Here is a 20,309-nt window from a genome sequence, read left to right as displayed (position 1 = left end):
GAGACATATCATTGGTACCGAAGTGAGCAACCACCTGCTGTTGGCTGCACCCTATGCTCTTCATGGCATCCGTGAGTACCCGTTCCACGTCTGGAATTAAACCACCCGGTATGCACACGGAGTGCACACTAGTTTTCTTTCCTTTCTTGACAGCCATGTCCCTAAGGAGCCCTGTAATGGGCCTAACTATCAATAATCCCACCCTCTGTGATTGCCCGGATCTTACAGGCTGAGATGTTTCCTCTAAACACGACAGGAGAGACGTTCAATGAATTCGAAAGTAAAGTTCTATATGCTGACTTGGCAGAAAATCCTAAGAAATTTTGGTCTTATGTCAAAGTGGTAAGTGGATCGAAACAAAACGTCCAGACACTCTGTGACCAAAATGGTACTGAAACAGAGGATGATAGACTAAAGGCCGAAATACTAAATGTCTTTTTCCAAAGCTGTTTCACAGAGGAAGACTGCACTGTAGTTCCTTCTCTAGATGGTCGCACAGATGGCAAAATGGTAGATATCGAAATAGATGACAGAGGGATAGATAGGGTTGATAGAAGAGATAGAGAAGATCCAACGGAGAGCAGCGCACTTCGTTATACGATCATTTGGTAATCGCGAAAGTGTTACGGAGATGATAGATAAACTCCAGTGGAAGGCTCTGCAGGAGAGACGCTCAGTAGCTCGGTACGGGCTTTTGTTGAAGTTTCGAGAACATACCTTTGCCGAGGAGTCAAGCAGTATATCGCTCCCTCCTACGTATATCACGCGAAGAGACCATGAGGATAAAATCAGAGAGATTAGAGCCCACGCAGAGGCATACCGACAATCCTTCTTTCCACGAACAATACGAGACTGGAATGGAGAACCGATAGAGGTACCCAAAGTACCCTCTGCCACACACTGTCATGTGGCTTGCGGAGTAAGGATGTAGATGTAGATGTAGAAGTGTTTCGTGCTACGAACGCTGACGGGTTCAGAGACAAAACCGAGAACTGAAAGAGCTGGATAACACTTTGCGAGACAACAAATACGACAATAAATGGGCAATAGGAGCCAGTAAGTTTAATAGGACAGCAGATACAAAGAATGAGATAAGAGAACAGTGCTAGCAGTGGTGAACTTACCATAGGTCAGTGGTATCAGTCATCGGGTAGACAATACGCTTCGCCGAGGACTCTTTTGCGTCCTTCTGGGCATAGGCAGAACACGCTTTATGACAGTGATACAGAGATCATGATCAAACAGGCGGTTTCCGTGGTCGATGACGGCGGAATTCACGAAGTGGACGGCGATCCAGAGTGTAGTGATAGTCGTCGTAAGCGTTTGGAAACAGTAAAGGGAGAGATGCGAATCAGGCAAGGCTAATCACTCTAGTGTTAATGGCACGCGTGGAAGGCTTCCTGCAGCACTCCGAACTGCGGGACAAATGCGGGCTGACAGTGTTTACGGACTCTGTCGCTTCGGTGGACCGGCCCACGTGACGTGCCTGCAACAAGCTGTGGCCGTGCTATGGAGTCATGAGACTCTCTGGATCTTTCCTGAATATGGATACTCGATCTGGGAGGGGAATCCGAATGATTGTCCAATTCTAAAGAGGCATCAATGCAGCTTTCCAAAGTGGCTGCGATATTCAGGATTGCGTAGTGTCCATTAAGAAAGCAGCAAAAGTCATCGACGATACGGGAGGTTTCGAGATACAGTCTGAGTTTGGTATCGCCTATACTGGGGAAACCGTAACGTCTGTTAACACATGCCGTGAGTTCAGCTGGAGTAGCAGGACCGATCCACACTAGCAGAGCACCATTCCGATTGAGGACCAGCTATAGACATCCAACAAACCCGACTCGTGCCGGGTGGTTTGGCCGAGCGGTCCTAGGCGCTTCAGTCTGGAACCGCGCGATCGCTACGGTCGCAGGTTCGAATCCTGCTTTGGGTATGGATGTGTGTGACGTCCTTAGGTTTGTTAGGTTTGAGTAGTTCTAAGTTCTAGGGGACTGATGACCTCAGATCTTAAGTCCCTTAGTGCTCAAAGCCATTTGAACCACTTGAACCCGACTGCGTGCGAGATAGCCGTGGGTATGCACATAAGAGACGCAGTCGAAATCCTGAAGCACCCTGAAAACATCCAACAGGCAACGTGACGTCCTGTTTGCCAGCGAACCAGATAGTATTTTCTTTTTCTGTCATCAGTTTCTGACTGCTTCGATGCTGCCCGCCACGAATTCGTCTCCTGTGTTTGTGCTGACCTCTTCATCTCAGAGTAGCACTTGCAACCTACGTCCTCAATTATTTGCCGGATGTATTGCAATCTCTGTCTTCCTCTACAGTTTTTGGCCTTTACAGCTCCCTCTAGTACCATGGAAGTCATTCCACGATGTCCTAACAGATGTCCTATCATTCTGTCCCTTGTCCTTACCAGTGCTTTCCACATATTCCTTTCCTCTCCGATTCTGCGTAGACTCCTCATCCCTTACCTTATCAGTCCACGTAATTTTCAACATTCGTATGATTCTCTTCCGTTTCGGTTTTCCCAAAGTCCACATTTCACTACCATACAATGCTGTACTCCAGACGTACATCCTCAGAAATTTCTTCCTCAAATTAAGGCCGATATTTGATACTAGCAGACTTCTCTTGGCCAGTAATGCCTTTTTTGCCATAGCTAGTCTGCTTTTGATGTCCTCCTTTCTCCGTCCGTCATTGGTTATTTTGTTGCCCATGTAGCAGAATGCCTTAACTTCATCTACTTCGTGACCATAAATCCAGATGTTAAGTTTCTCACTGTCTTCATTTCTACTACTTCTCATTACCTTCGTCTTCCTCCGATTTACTCTCAAATCATACTGTGTACTCATTAGACTGTTCATTCCGTTCAGCAGATCATTTAATTCTTCTTCACTTTCACTCAGGATAGCAATGTCATCAGCGAATCGTATCAGTGATATCCTTTCACCTCGTATTTTAATTCCACTCCTGAACCTTTTATTTCCATCATTGCTTCCTCGATGTACAGATTGAATAGTAGGGGCGAAAGGCTACATCCTTGTCTTACACCATTTTTAATACGAGCACTTCGTTCTTGGTCATCTACCCTTGGCTGTTGCACATACCGTATGTGACCCGTCTCTAGCTATAGCTTACCCCCGCTTTTTTTTTCAGAATTCCAAACATGTTGCACCATCTTACATTGTCGAACGCTTTTTCCAGGTCGACAAATCCTATGAACGTGTCTTGATTTTTCTTTAGTCTTGCTTCCATTATTAACCGCGACGTCAGAATTGCCTCTCTCGTGCCTTTACCGTTCCTAAAGCCAAACTGATCGTTATCTAACGCACCCTCAATTTTCTTTTCCATTCTTCTGTATATTATTCTTGTAAGCAACTTGGATGCATGAACTGTTTTAAGCTGATTGTGCGATAATTCTCGCACTTGTCAGCTCTTGCCGTCTTCGAAATTGTGTGGATGATGCTTTTCCGAAAGTCAAATGGGATGTCGCCATACTCATACATTCTACACACCAACATGAATAGTCGTTTTGTTGCGATTTCCCCCAATGATTTTAGCAATTCTGATGGAGTGTCATCGATCCCTGCTGCCTTATTTGACCTTAAGTCCTTCATAGCTGTTTTAAATTCTGATTCTAGTACTGGACTCGCAACCTCTTTTAAATCGACTCTTGTTTCTTGTTCTATCACATCAGACAAATCTTTCCCATCGTAGAGGCTTTCAATGTATTCTTTCCACCTATCCGCTCTCTCCTCTGTATTTAACAGTGGAATTTCCGCTGCACTCTGAACGTTACCACCCTTGCTTTTAATGTCACCGAAGGTTGTTTTGACTTTCCTGTATGCTGAGTCTGTCCTTCCGACAATCATTTCTTTTTCGATGTCTTCACATTTTTCCTGCAGCCATTTCGTCTTAGCTTCCCTGCACTTCCTATTTACTTCATTCGTCATAGACTTGTATTTCTGTATTCCTGGGTTTCTTGGAACATTTTTGTATTTCTTCCTTTCAACGATCAGTTGAAGTATTTATTCTGATACCCATGGTTTCTTTGCGGTTACCTTCTTTGTACCTGCTTTTCGTTTCCCAACTCCTGTGATGGCCCTTTTTAGAGATGTCCATTCCTTTTCAAATGTGCTGCCTACTGGACTAGTCCTTATTGCTGTGTGTATAGCTTTAGAGAAGTTCAACTATATCTCGTCATTGCTCAGTACATTCGTATCACACTTGTTTGCGTATTGATACTTCCTGACTAATGTCTTAAACTTCAGCCTACTATTCATCACTACTGTATTGTGATCTGAGTCTATATCTGCTCCTGGGTACGCCTTACAATCCAGTATCTACTTTCAGCATCTCTGTCTCACCATGATGTAATGTAACAGAAATCTTCCCGTATCACCTGGCCTTTTCCAAGTATACCTCCGCCTCTTGTGATTTTGGAACAGGGTATTCGCTATTACTAGCTGAAACTTGTTACAGAACTCAGTTAGCCTTTATCCTCTCTCATTCCTTGTCCCAGGCCCATATTCTCCTGTAACCTTTTCTTCTACTCCTTCCCCTACAACTGCATTCCAGTCCCCCTTTACATACTGCATTACCCTTTCAATATCCTCATACACTTTCTCTATGTGTTCATCTTCAGCTTGCGACGTCGGCATGTATACCTGAACTATCGTTGTTGGTGTTGGTTTGCTGTCGATTCTGATAAGAACAACCCCATCACTGAACTATTCACAGAAACAGATTCTCTGTCCTACCTTCCTATTCACAACGAATCCTACTCCTGCTATACCATTTTCTGCTGCTGTTAATATTACCCTATACCCATCTGACCAGAAATCCTTGTCTTCTTTCCACTTAACTTCAGTGACCCCTACTATATCTAGGCTGAGCCTTTGCATTTCCCTTTTCAGATTTTCTAGTTCCCTACCACGTTCAAGCTTCTGACGTTCCACGCCCCGATGCGTATAAACTTATCCTTCCTTTGATTCTTCAATCTTTTTCTCATGGTAATCTCCAACTTGGCAGTCCCCTCCAAGAGGTCCGATGGTATAGTCTGAGTGAAACCCGGTTGACAGGTGACGTCTGTCACTTGCCGCTACAGTGTTGCAACATCGTCTATCGGCTATCGCTCGAGTTCAGGCGACACACCTACACAGAGGGTCACTTCACAAATTCGGTACAATGTTGGAAGCGGCTGCCGAAAGATGTGTGGGAAATGCGAGGTTTTTCTGTCTACAGCTCATTTTAAGCGACCAATGACCGAACTGCCACAGACGATTCGTTTTATGGCCATGAATTTAAACTCCTGCCCAGAGATAACCACAACCTCGTGACGTGGTATACATCCGAGGAAACGGCGGTAACAAGCCGCAGCAGAACTGAAACCACTATTGCTTTGTTCACGATGGTTAAAACTAACCTCTATGAGTAAACTGAAGACAGAGAGAATTTAATTTCAGTGCTATAAACTTACTATAATTTCTTGCTGTCATTTATTCGTCACCTGCGACTGTCCTCATACTGATTACACCAACTGCCATGTTACCAACTGATGAGCAGTTATGGTTGGCATTTGGTCGCAGGAAGATTACACCCAAAAAAAGAACGATAGGAAGAAAAATAAATAAGAGGAAATACGAGGGCAGTTCAATAAGTAATGCAACACATTTTTTTTCTGAAACAGGGGTTGTTTTATTCAGCATTGAAATACACCAGGTTATTCCCCAATCTTTTAGCTACACAACACTATTTTTCAACGTAATCTCCATTCAATGCTACGGCCTTACGCCACCTTGATATGAGGGCTTGTATGCCTGCACGGTACCATTCCACTGGTCGATGTCGGAGCCAACGTCGTACCGCATCAATAACTTCTTCATCATCTGCGTAGTGCCTCCCACGGATTGCGTCCTTCATTGGGCCAAACATATGGAAATCCGATGGTGCGAGATTGGGGCTGTAGGGTGCATGAGGAAGAACAGTCCACTGAAGTTTTGTGAGCTCCTCTCGGGTGCGAAGACTTGTGTGAGGTCTTGCGTTGTCATGAAGAAGGAGAAGTTCGTTCAGATTTTTGTGCCTACGAACACGCTGAAGTCGTTTCTTCAATTTCTGAAGAGTAGCACAATACACTTCAGAGTTGATCGTTTGACCATGGGGAAGGACATCGAACAGAATAACCCCTTCAGCGTCCTAGAAGACTGTAACCATGACTTTACCGGCTGAGGGTATGGCTTTAAACTTTTTCTTGGTAGGGGAGTGGGTGTGGCGCCACTCCATTGATTGCCGTTTTGTTTCAGGTTCGAATTGATGAACCCATGTTTCATCGCCTGTAACAATCTTTGACAAGAAATTGTCACCCTCAGCCACATGACGAGCAAGCAATTCCGCACAGATGGTTCTCCTTTGCTCTTTATGGTGTTCGGTTAGACAACGAGGGCCCGGCGGGAACAAACCTTTGAATATCCCAACTGGTGAACAATTGTGACAGCACTACCAACAGAGATGTCAAGTTGAGCACTGAGTTGTTTGATGGTGATCCGTCGATCATCTCGAACGAGTGTGTTCGCACGCTCCGCCATTGCAGGAGTCACAGCCGGCCTGCACGCGGGAGATCAGACAGTCTTGCCTGACCTTGCGGCGATGATGACACACGCTTTGCCCAACGACTCACCGTGCTTTTGTCCACTACCAGATCACCGTAGACATTCTGCAAGCGCCTATGAATATCTGAGATGCCCTGGTTTTCCGCCAAAAGAAACTCGATCACTGCCCGTTGTTTGCAACTCACATCCGTTACAGACGCCATTTTAACAGCTCCGTACAGCACTGCCACCTGTCGGAAGTCAATGAAACTATACGAGACGAAGCGGGAATGTTTGAAAATATTCCACAAGAAATTTCCGGTTTTTTCAACCAAAATTGGCCGAGAAAAAAAATGTGTTGCATTACTTATTGAACTGCCCTCGTAAAAAGGGCAGTACGATGGTGAAAATAAAATTAGAAATAAAAAATTATGAGGGTAAGCCAATTATTATCCGCAAAGTAATTATAAAATTTTATTATAATCAAATAGGAAACTTACAAGAACTTTATCGGCATAGTCTCCTTGCATTTCAACGCACTTATTCCATCGTTGTACAAGCTTGCTGATGCCCTCATAAAAGAAGGTTCTCGGTTGAGCTGCGAGCCAGGAATGCACCGCTTCTTTCACTGCTTCGTCCGAGGCAAATCGACGGCCCCTTAATGCCTGTTTGAGTGGACCAAACAAGTTATAGTCAGAAGGGGCCAGTAACTTCAAAATTGAGTTTCTGGAGGGTTGCAGCAGTGTTGGCAGCAGTATGCGAACGGGCATTTTCGTGCAACAACACAACACCTTTTGATAGCAATCCTCGGCGTTTGCTTCGAATTTCAGGCTTTAGCCTGGCAGTAAGCATCTCACTGTAACTTACACTGTTTATTGTTGTGCCCCTTTCCCCATAAATGTTCCAGTACTGGACCTTGTGCGTCCCAAAAACCAATAAGAATCAGTATTCCTGAGGACGGTTGCGTCTTGAACTTTATCTTGCACGACGAATTTGGATGTTTCCATTCCATACTCTGCCGTTTACTCTCCGGCTTGTAATGATGGATCCATGTTTCGTCACCAGTAATGATCCTGTCTAAGAGGTTGTCCCCTTCGTTACCATATCGATCCAAATGTTTTTTTTGCGCGTTTTTTAGTGCAACTGTGTGAGTTGTTTTGGGACCCATCTTGCGCGAACTGTTGTGGATGATTTCGTAGGTGGAACCGTGACTAGTATGCAGACGATGTGCCACTTCGTCAATAGTTAATCGTCTATCCAAGAGAATCATTTCACGTGAACGCTGAATCGTTTCTTCATCGGTGATTGCTTGTACAGAGACGCGCGTGATGGATACTATATAGAGAGCAGTTTTTGGCTTTTTGGCTTGAAATTCTGCAGATAGACTTGTGAAAATCGTGAAATATGCAATACAGATTTTGACGGCTGTCGGGCGATCGTAAGGTAGTCAGACAGTTGTTCACGATTATGATTGAATACTGCACTACAGGCCGCAGTATCGGTTTGAAATTTTGAAAATACAGTTATGATCATCCGAAATTCAACGTATAAATTTAGGCAACCACTGATCTATCGTAATCCACCCACCGAGTTAGTCGAGAGCGTTAATGCGCTGTTTCCTGGACGCGGGCAGGCGCGCCAGCCCCGGATCGAATCCGCCCGGCGAATTAATGTTGAGGGTCAGCCTGGATGTGATTTTTAGGCGGTTTTCCACATCCCACTAGGCGAATACTGGGCTGGTCCCTACATCCCGCCGCAGTTACAACCTCACCGACTTTTGAAACACGTTCACACTATTTCCTGATTTACACTAGATGCAGACAGCTGGGGTACACTGATTCCATCCACGGGGGTACGGGGCGGAAGCAGGAAGGGCATCCGGCCTCCCCTTCCAATTAACCTTGCCAAATCCGATTGTAACCACGCCGAACCTGCGAAAACTGTGGGACAAAGGCATAAGTAAAAGAAATATTGGTCGATCCTAAGGTAGCCAAAGCTTGATTACGAGCATGATTGCATACCTTGCTACAGACCGCAAACATGCGTCTTTTCTTTTTAAATTTTCAAAATAGACTTGTAAACCATCCGAAGGTTCTTGCATAGATTTTTGACAGCTATCGGGCGATCATAAGGTGGCACAATTTCTGTTCACGAGTATGAGTGCGCCTCACGCGACAGGCCGCAGTTTTTGATGTTTTGGTTTCAAATTTTGAAAACATCCATTGCAGTGCAGATTTTGACAAGTACCATAAAATATCGATATGGGAATTACTGGATGCCACACTACAGCCTAAATGAGGCACTATGAATTTGCTGTAAGATTTGGACGATCTTAGGGTAGCTAAATGACTCTTCATGTGCAAGAATGCTGCTGTGAATCACTCGGAACTGGCTGTAAGGATTTTGGCGACGATTGAACTATCTTAAGGTAGCCAAATACCATGGCTCGAGGGTGACGGGTATAATCTTGTGGCTTCGTCATCGTTTCCCTCAGTCATTTTGTACTATAAATGTTAATACATCATATATTCTCGAATTACCGTGACAAAATGTTCGGCACAGACCCGTTTATAAATAACACCAAGTGTTTCACGAGTCTAGGTGGAACAAAGTACACTGATAAGTCAGAACATTATGAAGCACTCCATCTTCGGGCCACAAGTGGCCTCCGGGACCATCCGACCGCCGTGTCATCCTCAATGAGGATGCGGATAGGAGGGGCGTGTGGTCAGAACACCACTCTCCCGGTCGTTATGATGGTTTTCTTTGACGGGAGCCGCTACTGTTCGGTCCAGTAGCTCCTCAATTGGTATCACGAGGCTGAGTGCACCCCGAAAAATGGCAACAGCTCATGGCGGCCCGGATGGTCATCCAGCAAAGAGCCGGCCACGCCCGACAGCGCTTAGCTTCGGTGATGTGACGGGAACCAGTGTATCCACTGCGGCAAGGCCGTTGCCCAGAACATTACGACCATCTATCTAATAACCGGAATGTCCACTTTTGGCATGGATAACAATGGCGACACGTCACGGCCTGGAAGCAATGAGGCCTTGGAAGATTGCTGGAGAGAGCTGGCATCGCATCTGCACTCCCAAGTCACCTACTTCCTGTAAATTCCGGGCAGGGGGACGATCTCTGATGCCACGTTCAACCACATTACAGGTGTGTTGGACTGGGTTCAGATATGGCGAGTTCGGCGGCCAGCACATCAGCTGGAACTCACCACTGTGTTCCTCGAACCGCTGCAACACACTCCAGGCCTTGTGACATGGCGCATTATCTTGCTGAAAAATGCCACTGCCATCGCAGAACATGATCGTCATGAAAGGAGATACGTGGTCTGGAACCAATGTACGATACGAGCTCCGGCCGCCCTTGGTGGGCGAGCGGTTCTAGGCGCTTCAGTCTGGTGCCGCGCGACCGATACGGTCGCAGGTTCGAATCCTGCCTCGGGCATGGATGTGTGTAATGTCCTTAGGTTAGTTAAGTTTAAGTAGTTCTAAGTTCTAGGGGACTGATGACCGCAGATGTTAAGTATCATAGTGCTCAGAGCCATTTGAACCATTTACCTGAGGGTTGTATTGGACAAAATTTATCGTGCATCCCTGCACCAAGAAATCGATCAAAACTACATCCTCTGCATCCCACGATACTGTAGAAACAATTTTTTCCGCCAAACGCACAGTTTGGAACTTTTTCTTCTTCAGTCAGTTCGTGTGATGCCATTTCACTGACAGGTGCTACAATTCTGGTTAAAAAAAACCTCATGTTTCGTCCCCGGTTACAATTTTTTCCAGATACTCCTCTTCCCCTAAACGGCACAACGGCACCGCTGGGAGGGGTTAACATTCTTGGTAGCCAACCAGCACAAACCTTTGAGTACCATTATTGTTGAAAACTGGTCATCGTCCAGCCTTTACTGAGAGAGAGAATGCGACAAAAATCATCTGCAGCCACCCGGCAGTCAGCACGAATGATGTCTTCGACTCGCCGAATGTCTTGTGGAGTCACTGCTGTCACTGACCTGCCGCTCCACAGTTCGTCAGCCAAGGGGGCAACAACAGAAAGTACTTACAAAGACACAGAGAAACAAAATAAAAGAGTTAGATCGTTTTGGGCAGGTTCGTCAGTGTAATAAAACGAAGGCCACGAGCAGCTGCTCGAGCATCATCAGCTAACGTAGGACAACACGAGACTGAATAAAATGGGGACGGGACAACAAAATATGGTGCACCGTCAATGGATGACCACAGGGGCACTGCAGGGCGGAGTCACCGGACAACAGGTGGCGGTGGCTAAATCGGCAATGCCCAATCCGCAACCTGGCCAAAATGACCTCCTCTCGCCGGGAAGGGCGCGAGGACGTCGTCCGAGCCGTCGGGATCGGTTTGATGGCCCTAAACTTATTTTCATGGAGAGAGGACCAAGCCTCACGCCACAAAGATGAAAAGCGCCGACAAAGAACCCCACTAACATCAGTTGATGGGACAAAAAAGGAAGCTGTCCGAGGCAGGAGGACAGCAGCCTTCTCCGCAGCATCAGCAGCTTCGTTCCCAGGCTGTCTACTACGAACACCGATGTCGGCCATTTGGAAGTGACACTGGTACTGGTATTTGCTGATGCAGAAGGTTACTACTGAAGTGGTCTGGAGAAGAAACTTTGCCGAATAACGCAAAATTGAAATTTTTCACTTTTTCAATTAAGGAGAAAAAACTGGAGGCCCAGCTTTTTGACTGACCCTCGTTCTACCCCTCCTGTTTTGGTAAAAGAATGAATGTTCAACAGAGCAGAGTAGAGTGTGTGGAACGACTGTAATGTAACAACTTACTGACCTGACTGCAGGCACCTCCAGGATGTCCCACTCGACGGACATGTAGAACTCGGACAGGTCGACGCCCACTTCCACGACGTTGGAGCCCGCCTGCTCGTCCATGTGCCGCAGGTCCACCTGCGGAAAGGAAGGAGCCAGGCCGTCAGCGCGCTCGTCGCTACTCACACTGACGCAGACGCCGCGCGGGCTGGCGCAGCCGCCCGGGACCCTAGGATGCCCAGCTGGTGCACAGAGGATCCCTCGCTGGTTTCACTGGAACGCGTCTGTCGAAATGCCTCGTGGAGAGGTGGTAGACGGAAGCTCCAATACTGTACTCTGGTTGGGGTTGGGTTGTTTGGGGAAAGAGACCAAACAGCGAGGTCATCAGCTCATCGGATTACGGAAGGACGGGGAAGGAAGTCGGCTGTGCCCTTTCAAAGGAACCATCCTGGAAAGATTTAGGGAAATCACGGAAAACCTAAATCAGGATGGCCGGATGCGGAATTGAACCGTCGTCCTCCCGAATGAGAATCCAGTGTGCTAACCACTGCGCCACGTCGCTCAGTTACTGTACTCTGATGGAGGCCTACTTCACACAGACCCAATAATGCCAACCTGCGGCTTCTGATGCGCTGTCGACTGTCTTGCAGCAACATAATCGAAGACACATTGTTGACAAGTCGTTGGTAGCCCAGCCTTTTTCAGATGTATGGATAAATGAGCATGTTAAAATCCCTGAAATTGCTATAATGTCCTCAAGTTTATTCTTGGCATGTGTCTCACTGACAGACAAAAGAAGTGAATCACCATGAAGAAACAGTCGAGTGACAATGTCAGTACACAAACTCATCATTGGCGGCAATGTAAATGATTAGCGCTGCAGATCTCTGAAACAGGTAGAAGGGCCACTGGAGTGCATTCGTGTTGTTCCCCTTCAGTGTCTTTACTGGGCCTGGCAATATATACAACAGGTGTGATCACTCTGAAGGACTTGGACATGCCGCATAATTTTATGAGACAGAGTTGCCAACACTTGACAGCATCTGAAATGGGCCTCATTGTGGAACTCAATTTTGCCTGCTGCTCAAATCGTGGAATATCCACATCAGACTGAATGAGAACGTGAGGGTAGCCATACTTGCTGTCGAAGTTCTGGTCCACCACGCCTGAGCATCACAAGGGAGGGTCATCGCATTGTGCCATAAGCACATCGTAACCCTTTCACATCCAACAGCAAGTAATGAACTCCATACGATATTCTGTCTCATCCTGCACCATTGTTCAGACACTACCTGCAGCCAATTACTGTCCTATGTCCAGCCTGGCGTTAACACCACAAAACTGGTGGCTGTGTTTGGAGTGAGTGTTTAGTGACGAATCGCGGTTTTCTCCACGCAAAATGACCATCGGTGACGAGTATAGTCTTGTGGCAACCTTGGGAGAGGTCCTATTCTTCCAAAGTTTTCGAGAGAGGTGATGGTGTTACTCCTGGCGACGTGCGGGGAGCCATTGGGTATTACCTCACGTTACAGATGGTGATTTTTTAACAGGACAACGCTCGTCCACACATGGGGCATGTGTCTATGAACTGTCTGCATCATATTGAGGTACCCTTGTGGCCAGAAAAATACCCACCTCTGTCCCCATTAGAAGACATGCAGTACCACCTCAGACGTCAACCCTACTCCAGTGCTAGTACTGACCATGTCAAACACACTTACAACAGCGGTGGGCCAGCTTGCCACAGGAGAGGAAACAATGGCTACACCGTGTGTAGGTGTGTGCATCCAATCATGACTCAGGAACTGATAATACGATTTGCTTCACTTATCGCTTAATACCAGCAGAACATTGCAATGAGATGAGGCACACTTAGCGCCCCTTTTTGTGGGGACATTGGTGGGAAATTGTTGACACATTAGCATATGCCTGGTAAGTGTATAACTTACTATCTGAGAAAACATTCTTAGGGGGTTTCTGGAGCATGATCGAGGTGAAATGCGAAAATAATTGAATATGGACCATATTAGGATCGAATCCACAGTTTCTGGGGGTTACTGGTTTGATTGGTGACAGTCACGATGTGATTTCACTCTAAGAGATGACTTGGGGTTGGGTTGGGCTGAACTGAACCACAACTGGGACATGTGCTTGTTAAATGAATGAATCAAGTTAGCCGCATGGGGAAGGAGTGTGGCCACATGTAGCTGGCGAACCAAAGAGTGTAAGCAGCAAAGCAAATGTATTTTCAGACTGAAGCTGAGAAAAGAAGCTGAAGATCAAGTTTAATGTCTTATAAGCTGTTTTCTGTCTTTTAAAACTGAGAAATATGCTAGAGAAGGTTGCTGCCTTTCAGCTACTCTGTTTAATGCTGATATCTTTTAGTTCAAAATTTCTTTCAACGTAAGAGTGGTGTGACAGTAGGAGTAAGGACAGAAAAATGTATAAGGCTTGCTGTTGACATGGTATTACTAAGTGAACCTGAAATATCAATAAATAGTGTGTCATAAGAGGAGGACACTTGCTGCGAGGAGTATGGAAAGATGGTAAATATTAAAAACCTAAGGAAATGATTTTTGCGAGGCAATCAAGAAAGGTAAGGGAAAATTTGTAATGGGTTAGTGGGGCAGTGCAAATTAATCATCAATATTACCTGAATTCAAGAAACAGTGTTGAAAAAATAATGTTATACAGAGAGTTTATCATTTTCAGTGGTTTATTAAATAAAAAATTGAAGAGGAGACTGGTGTTTAGTATGGGGTGTGGATCTGAAGAAGAATGGAAGATCAAGCGGACACACAAAACAAGGACTGAGGTTCTGTTGTACAAGATGAACGAGAAAAGACAAATACTGGAACCAGTTAAGGCAGAGGAAAAGAAATTGGTTAAGAAACTGATTGAGAATTGACTGCATAATGAGGACGCACAAGAAGGAATGGTGACTGGGAAGAGGACTAGAGGAGGAAGAAGAAGATAGCATCCAACAAAACGAATGCTATTTTAACCACAGTTTTGGATTTAGCTTTACATATTAAACTCTCTGTAAAGTTTTCGAAAAGTATTTTTAAAATCTCTTTGACATCATGGTTGCTTCATTGTCATTTGTAGAGCATTCTACCATTTCGATTGCGTAAGTAGATTGCACACTGATGTCGGTAACATTAGATTTTAGTTTGTTGTAGGAAACTCGATGCTTCCGATCCGAAACTGATCGGTGTGACTATGTAGAACATATTACAATCTGCCTACCTGCTGTCGTTTCGCAGCTAATATCATTATGAAAGTAATGTAAGTAAGGTGGAGAGTTACTACCCACCTTCCCAACGGAGCACGTCCATATCTCACCACTGACTTCTAGTATCAGCCGCACGCAGTTGACGTCAACAAGTGTTGGGCCGAAGATGACGTTGTTACAACGTTGAAACTAGTTGCAAACATAAAATCGACACCTTAAATATCGTGCGAGAACGACACGAACATCCAGCTGGATTCCCGAATATCCAAGATGTCAAAAGATCACCGGGAAAGCATGAAGAATTACACCTTAAATACAGCTGGAGGAATTTCTTCATTTTTAGTATAAATTTATACCAGCTGACGTCCCACGGTCATCCATTTCAACTATGCATGTTCGAAGATGCCATCTAGATTGTGGCAACACTTAACAAATAACAACCATCTCTGACCTGTATCCACATGACAGTGATCCCGTCAACTAAGCGAAAGACGTTTTTCCATGGGCATTGAGACGGTGTCACGCACTGATCTGTTCAAAAGTCCACTCGAAATCCTATGAAACATCTTTGAATTATTCTGGAGACCAGCATCTTTTTACACCCAGAAAATGGGCATCCGCCACGCAACTAGTGCAGCGGAAACAGCGTACTAGGGATTCATGGGAGAAACTGTTCCCAACGAAGTATGCTGATGAAGGAAGGATCGTTTTGTTTTTAGCTACTTTGATGCGACCCTCCACCAGCCCCCCCCCCCCCCTCCCCCGATGAATTGGTCCCCAGCGCCAACTTTTTCATTTCAGAATAGCGCTTGCAACCTACGCATCAATTATTTGCTGGATTTATTCCAATCTCTCTCTGCCCCTACCGTTTTCGACCTCTACAACTCCCTCTAGTACCATGGAAGTCATTCTGTGATGCCTTTGGAGATGTCCCATCATACTGTCCCTTTTTCTTGTCATTGCTGTTTTCCACACATTCCTTTCCTCGCCCATTCTGCGGAGCACATCCTCATCCTTTACCAGTTCACCTAATTTTCAACAGTCTCCTGTAGCAGAACATCTCAAATTCTTCGATTTCTTCTGTTCCAGTTTTCCGACAGTCCATGGATGACTATCGTATACTGCTATGGTCCAAACGTACGTTCTCAGAAATTTCTTCCTCAAATTAAGCTCTATGTTTGATACTATTAGATCTGTTTTGCCCAGGAATGCCCTCTTTGCGAGTGGTGTTCAGCTCTTTACGTCGTCCTTGCTCTGCTGTCAACATAACAGAGTTCTACTTCGTGTTCATCAATTCTGACAAGTTTCTCGCAGTTCTCATCTCTGCTATTTTTCATTGTCTTCGTCTTTCTTCGATTTACACTCAAAACATGTACTTTATCCAGTAGACAGTCCATTCCATTCAACAGATGCTGTAATCCTTCTTCACTTTCATTGAGGATAGACATGTTATCAGTAATTCTTATCATTGATAGCCTTTCACCTTGAATTTTAGTTCCACTCTTAAGCCTTTCTTTTATTTCCGTCATTGCTTCTTCGATTATTATTATTATCGTATGCATCAATTACAGTAATACACATTTGGAAAAACAAAGAAATAAAAAAAATGAACATATGAAATTATATATCGTACACAAGTTTTAAAACGCCTCAGACTACACTCGGATGTTGATGGACTCGATCCAGCGGAGTGCCTCGTGGGATGCTTGACGGAGCTTCTCAATGCCACCAGGGAAGCGTCTGATTGGACAGTCATTCACAATGTGGCTCATTGTTTGGGTGTCACCACAGCCACACAAACTGTCACTTGAAAAGCCCCACTTGTGCATGTTGTATTTGCACCTACCCTCTTCAGTTCGATATCTGTTTAACTGCACCCACAACTCCCCTGGTTGCTGGAAGCCTGGAACTGGAACTGTTGAACTGTATACAAGTTCGTGATTTCGGGTTCTTGTAGCTTGCCACTCACGTTTCCACTCTGCGTCCTGGTCGAATCCTGTGGATAGCATTTGGACTCCCATTTCATATGCTGGTCTTCTTCGATGTATAGACTGAACAGTGGGCATGAAAGACTACATCCCTGTCTTGCATCCTTTTTAATCCTACCACTTCATTCTTGGTCTTCGAGTCTTATTGTTCCCTTTTAGCTCACGTGTGTATTTTGTACTACCCATCTTTCTCTATAGGTTATCTGTAATTCTCTCAGGGTTTCGAACATTGTCCAATAGTTTTTCCAGGCCGACATATGCTATGAACGTGTCTTGATTTTTCTTCAGTCTTGCTTCCACCATGAACCACTATGTAAGAACTACCTCTCTGGTGCCTTTACCTTTCCTAAAGCCAAATTGACTGTCGTCTAGTAATTTTCAATTTTCTTTTCCATTCTTCTCAACACCGGTCAGCCAGAACATTATGACCACCGACCTGCTATCGAAATAAACACTTCCAGGCTAGAGCAGCGTCACCTGGCGAGGAATGACTGCTAGTCAGAGACAACGGTGCATGTAGTACCACTGAGCATGCAGTCCGTGTGTAGAATGGGGAAGGCGCGAGCTCTATCTGAGTTTGATCGAGGGCAGATTCTAATGGCACGGAGGCTCGACACGAGCATTTCGGAAATTTCGCGATTTGTCGGGTGCTGTGGTGAGGATCTTCAGCGTAGCAAAAGCAAGATGGAACCATTCCCAGACGTAGTTGAGTTTGACGACCACCCTTCATTACAGCTGTCGGACGTCGTAGGCTGGGCAGACTGATAAAACTGGACAGGCGGCGAATTGTGGCGGTGTTAACATCAAACTTCAATGCTGGATGGAGTACAAGTGTGTCTGAAGACACAGTGCACCGAACACAACGTTGGGTGTCCCCAGCCGACAACCCATGCATGCGCCAGTGTTGACAGCACGACACAGCTAACTACTACGACTGAAGTTCCTTGACGTCCGGAAAGCGTTTGACTCGGTGCCCCACTGCAGACTCCTAACTAAGGTACGAGCATATGGGATTGGTTCCCAAATATGTGAGTGACTCGAAGACTTCTTAAGTAATAGAACCCATTACGTTGTCCTCGATGGTGAGTGTTCATCGGGGGTGAGGGTATCATCTGGAGTGCCCCGGGGAAGTGTGGTAGGTCCGCTGTTGTTTTCTATCTATATAAATGATCTTTTGGATAGGGTGGATAGCAATGTGCGGCTGTTTGCTGATGATGCTGTGGTGTACTGGAAGGTGTCGTCGTTGAGTGACTGTAGGAGGATACAAGATGACTTGGACAGGATTTGTGTCTGGTGTAAAGAATGGCAGCTAATTCTAAACATAGATAAATGTAAATTAATGGAGATGAATATGAAAAAGAATCCCGTAATATTTGAATACCCCATTAGTAGTGTAGCGCTTGACACAGTCACGTCGATTAAATATTTGGGCGTAACACTGCAGAGCGATATGAAGTGGGACAAGCATGTAATGGCAGTTGTGGTTCATTGGTTGAATATTGGGGAAGATGTGGTTCATCTGTAAAGGAGACCGCTTATGAAACACTAATACGATCTATTCCTGAGTACTGCTCGAGCGTTTGGGACCCCTATCAGGTCGGATTGAGGGAGGACATAGAAGCAATTCAGAGGCGGGCTGCTAGATTTGTTACTGGTAGGTTTGATCATCACGCGAGTGTTACGGAAATGCTTCAGGAACTCGGGTGGGAGTCTCTGGAGGAAAGGAGGCGTTCTTTTCGTGAATCGCTACTGAGGAAACGGAGAGAACCGGCATTTGAGACTGACTGCAGTACAATTTTACTGCTGCCAACTTATATTTCGCGGAAAGACTACAAACATAAGATAAGAGAGATTAGAGCTCGTACAGAGGCAGTCATTTTACCCTCGTTCTGTTTGGGAGTGGAACAGGGAGAGAAGATGCTAGTTGTGGTACGAGGTACCCTCCACCACGCACCGTATGGTGGATTGCGGAGTATGTATGTAGATGTAGATGAAATGAGAACGTGAGCTTCCGCACAGGACGTTGGTGCAGTGTCAGAGCATTGCAAGGTCTGTTGAATCCCGATACCTTCTTCAACACGCCAATGAGAGGGTGCAAATCCATCGTCTTTCAGGGGAACAGCTACTTGGCATGTGCACTGCGAGATGGAGACAGCTGGTGGCTGCTCTATTATGCTCTGGGGAACATTCATGTGGGCATCCATGGGCTCAGTGAAGCCCGTGCAAGGCACATGTCGGCCAAGAAGACTCGTACATTGGCTGCAGACCATGACAATCATGACAATCGTGTTTCGCGACGGCAGTTGCATTTTTCAACAAGATAATGCACTGTGTCACAAGGCCAGGAGTGTGATGGAGTAGTTCGAATAACACAGACGCGAGATCCATTTGATGTGCTGGTCCCCTAACTCGACAGATCTGAACCCGGTCGAATACATCTGGAATGAGATTGAACGCAGCGTTAGAGATCATGCCCCCGCCCCCCCCCCCCTATCCATAATTTACGGGCATTAGGTGAGTCATGTGTAGGTGTGGTGCCAGTTCCCTCCAGCGACGTACCAGTGCTTTATTGCTTTCATGCCATGATTCGTTGCTGCTGTTATCCATGCCAAAGATATACATAACGGTTATTAGGTAGATGGTGATAATATTCTGGCTGATCAGTGCATATTATTCCTGCCAGCAAATTAGATGCATGAGCTGTTAAGCTGATTGCACGATATTTGTCGCGACTTGTCGGCTCTTGCAACCTTCGGAATTGTGTGGATGATGGATGCCTATAAAGTTTTAATCATCACTTCCAAAAAATAAAATTCGTTAATAATTTTTTGTTTCAAGTGCTCTAGAAGACAAGGTACTGGCAGAAGTAAAGCTGTGAGGACGGGGCGTGAGTCGTGCTTGGGTAGCTCAGTTGGTAGAGCGCTTGTCCGCGAAAGGCAAAGGTCCCGAGTTCGAGTCTCGGTCGGGCACACAGTTTTAATCTGCCAGGAAGTTTCATATCAGCGCACACTCCGCTGCAGAGTGAAAATCTCATTCTGGGAACATCCCCCAGCCTGTGGCTAAGCCATGTCTCCGCAATATCCTCCTTTTTTTCACGTGTGATAGTGCTGCAAGGTCCGCAGGAGAGCTTCTGTTAAGTTTGGGAGGTAGGAGACGAGGTACTGGCAGAAGTAAAGCTGTGAGGAGGGGGCGTGAGTCGTGCTTGGGTAGCTCAGTTGTTGGAGCACTTGCCCTCGAAAGGCAAAGGTCCCGAGTTAGAGTCTCGGTCCGGTACATAGATTTAATGTGCGAGGAAATTTCATATCAGCGCACACTCCACTGCAGAGTGAAAATCCCATTCTGGAAACATCCCCCAGCCTGTGGCTAAGCCACGTCTCCGCAATATTCTTTCTTTCACGAAAGCTAGTTCCTAAAGGTTCGTAGGAGAGCTTATGTAAAGTTTGGAAGGTAGGAGACGAAGTACTGGCAGAAGTAAAGCTGTGAGGACTGGGCGTGAATCGTGCTTGGGTAGCTCAGTTGGTAGAGCAGTTGCCCGCGAAAGGCAAAGGCCCCGAGTTTGAGTCTCGGTCTGCCAGGAAGTTTCATATCAGCGCACACTCCGCTGCAGAGTGAAAATCACATTATTGAAAGAATTTTTTGTTTGTTTGGAGATACATGTCTGTAATCCCGTTACATATCGAATTCCC

At 45.7% G+C, this 20,309-nt stretch overlaps 1 protein-coding gene across 1 annotated transcript in view; it reads right to left on the bottom strand.

Moving 5' to 3' along the window:
• The window catches only part of LOC126428287 (acetylcholine receptor subunit alpha-like), a 737,302-nt gene that overhangs the window by 114,378 nt on the left and 602,615 nt on the right, over positions 1–20,309 (bottom strand). The window contains exon 5 of the mRNA XM_050090204.1: positions 11,423–11,538. Within this exon, the coding sequence (XP_049946161.1) occupies positions 11,423–11,538 (116 nt within the window). The remainder of the gene's footprint in view (positions 1–11,422; positions 11,539–20,309) is intronic.

The sequence above is a fragment of the Schistocerca serialis genome, chromosome 12 (genome assembly GCF_023864345.2).
Source record: "Schistocerca serialis cubense isolate TAMUIC-IGC-003099 chromosome 12, iqSchSeri2.2, whole genome shotgun sequence".
In the NCBI taxonomy this organism is placed as follows: Eukaryota; Metazoa; Arthropoda; class Insecta; order Orthoptera; family Acrididae; genus Schistocerca; species Schistocerca serialis.
This window is presented reverse-complemented; position numbering and strand designations above follow the sequence as displayed.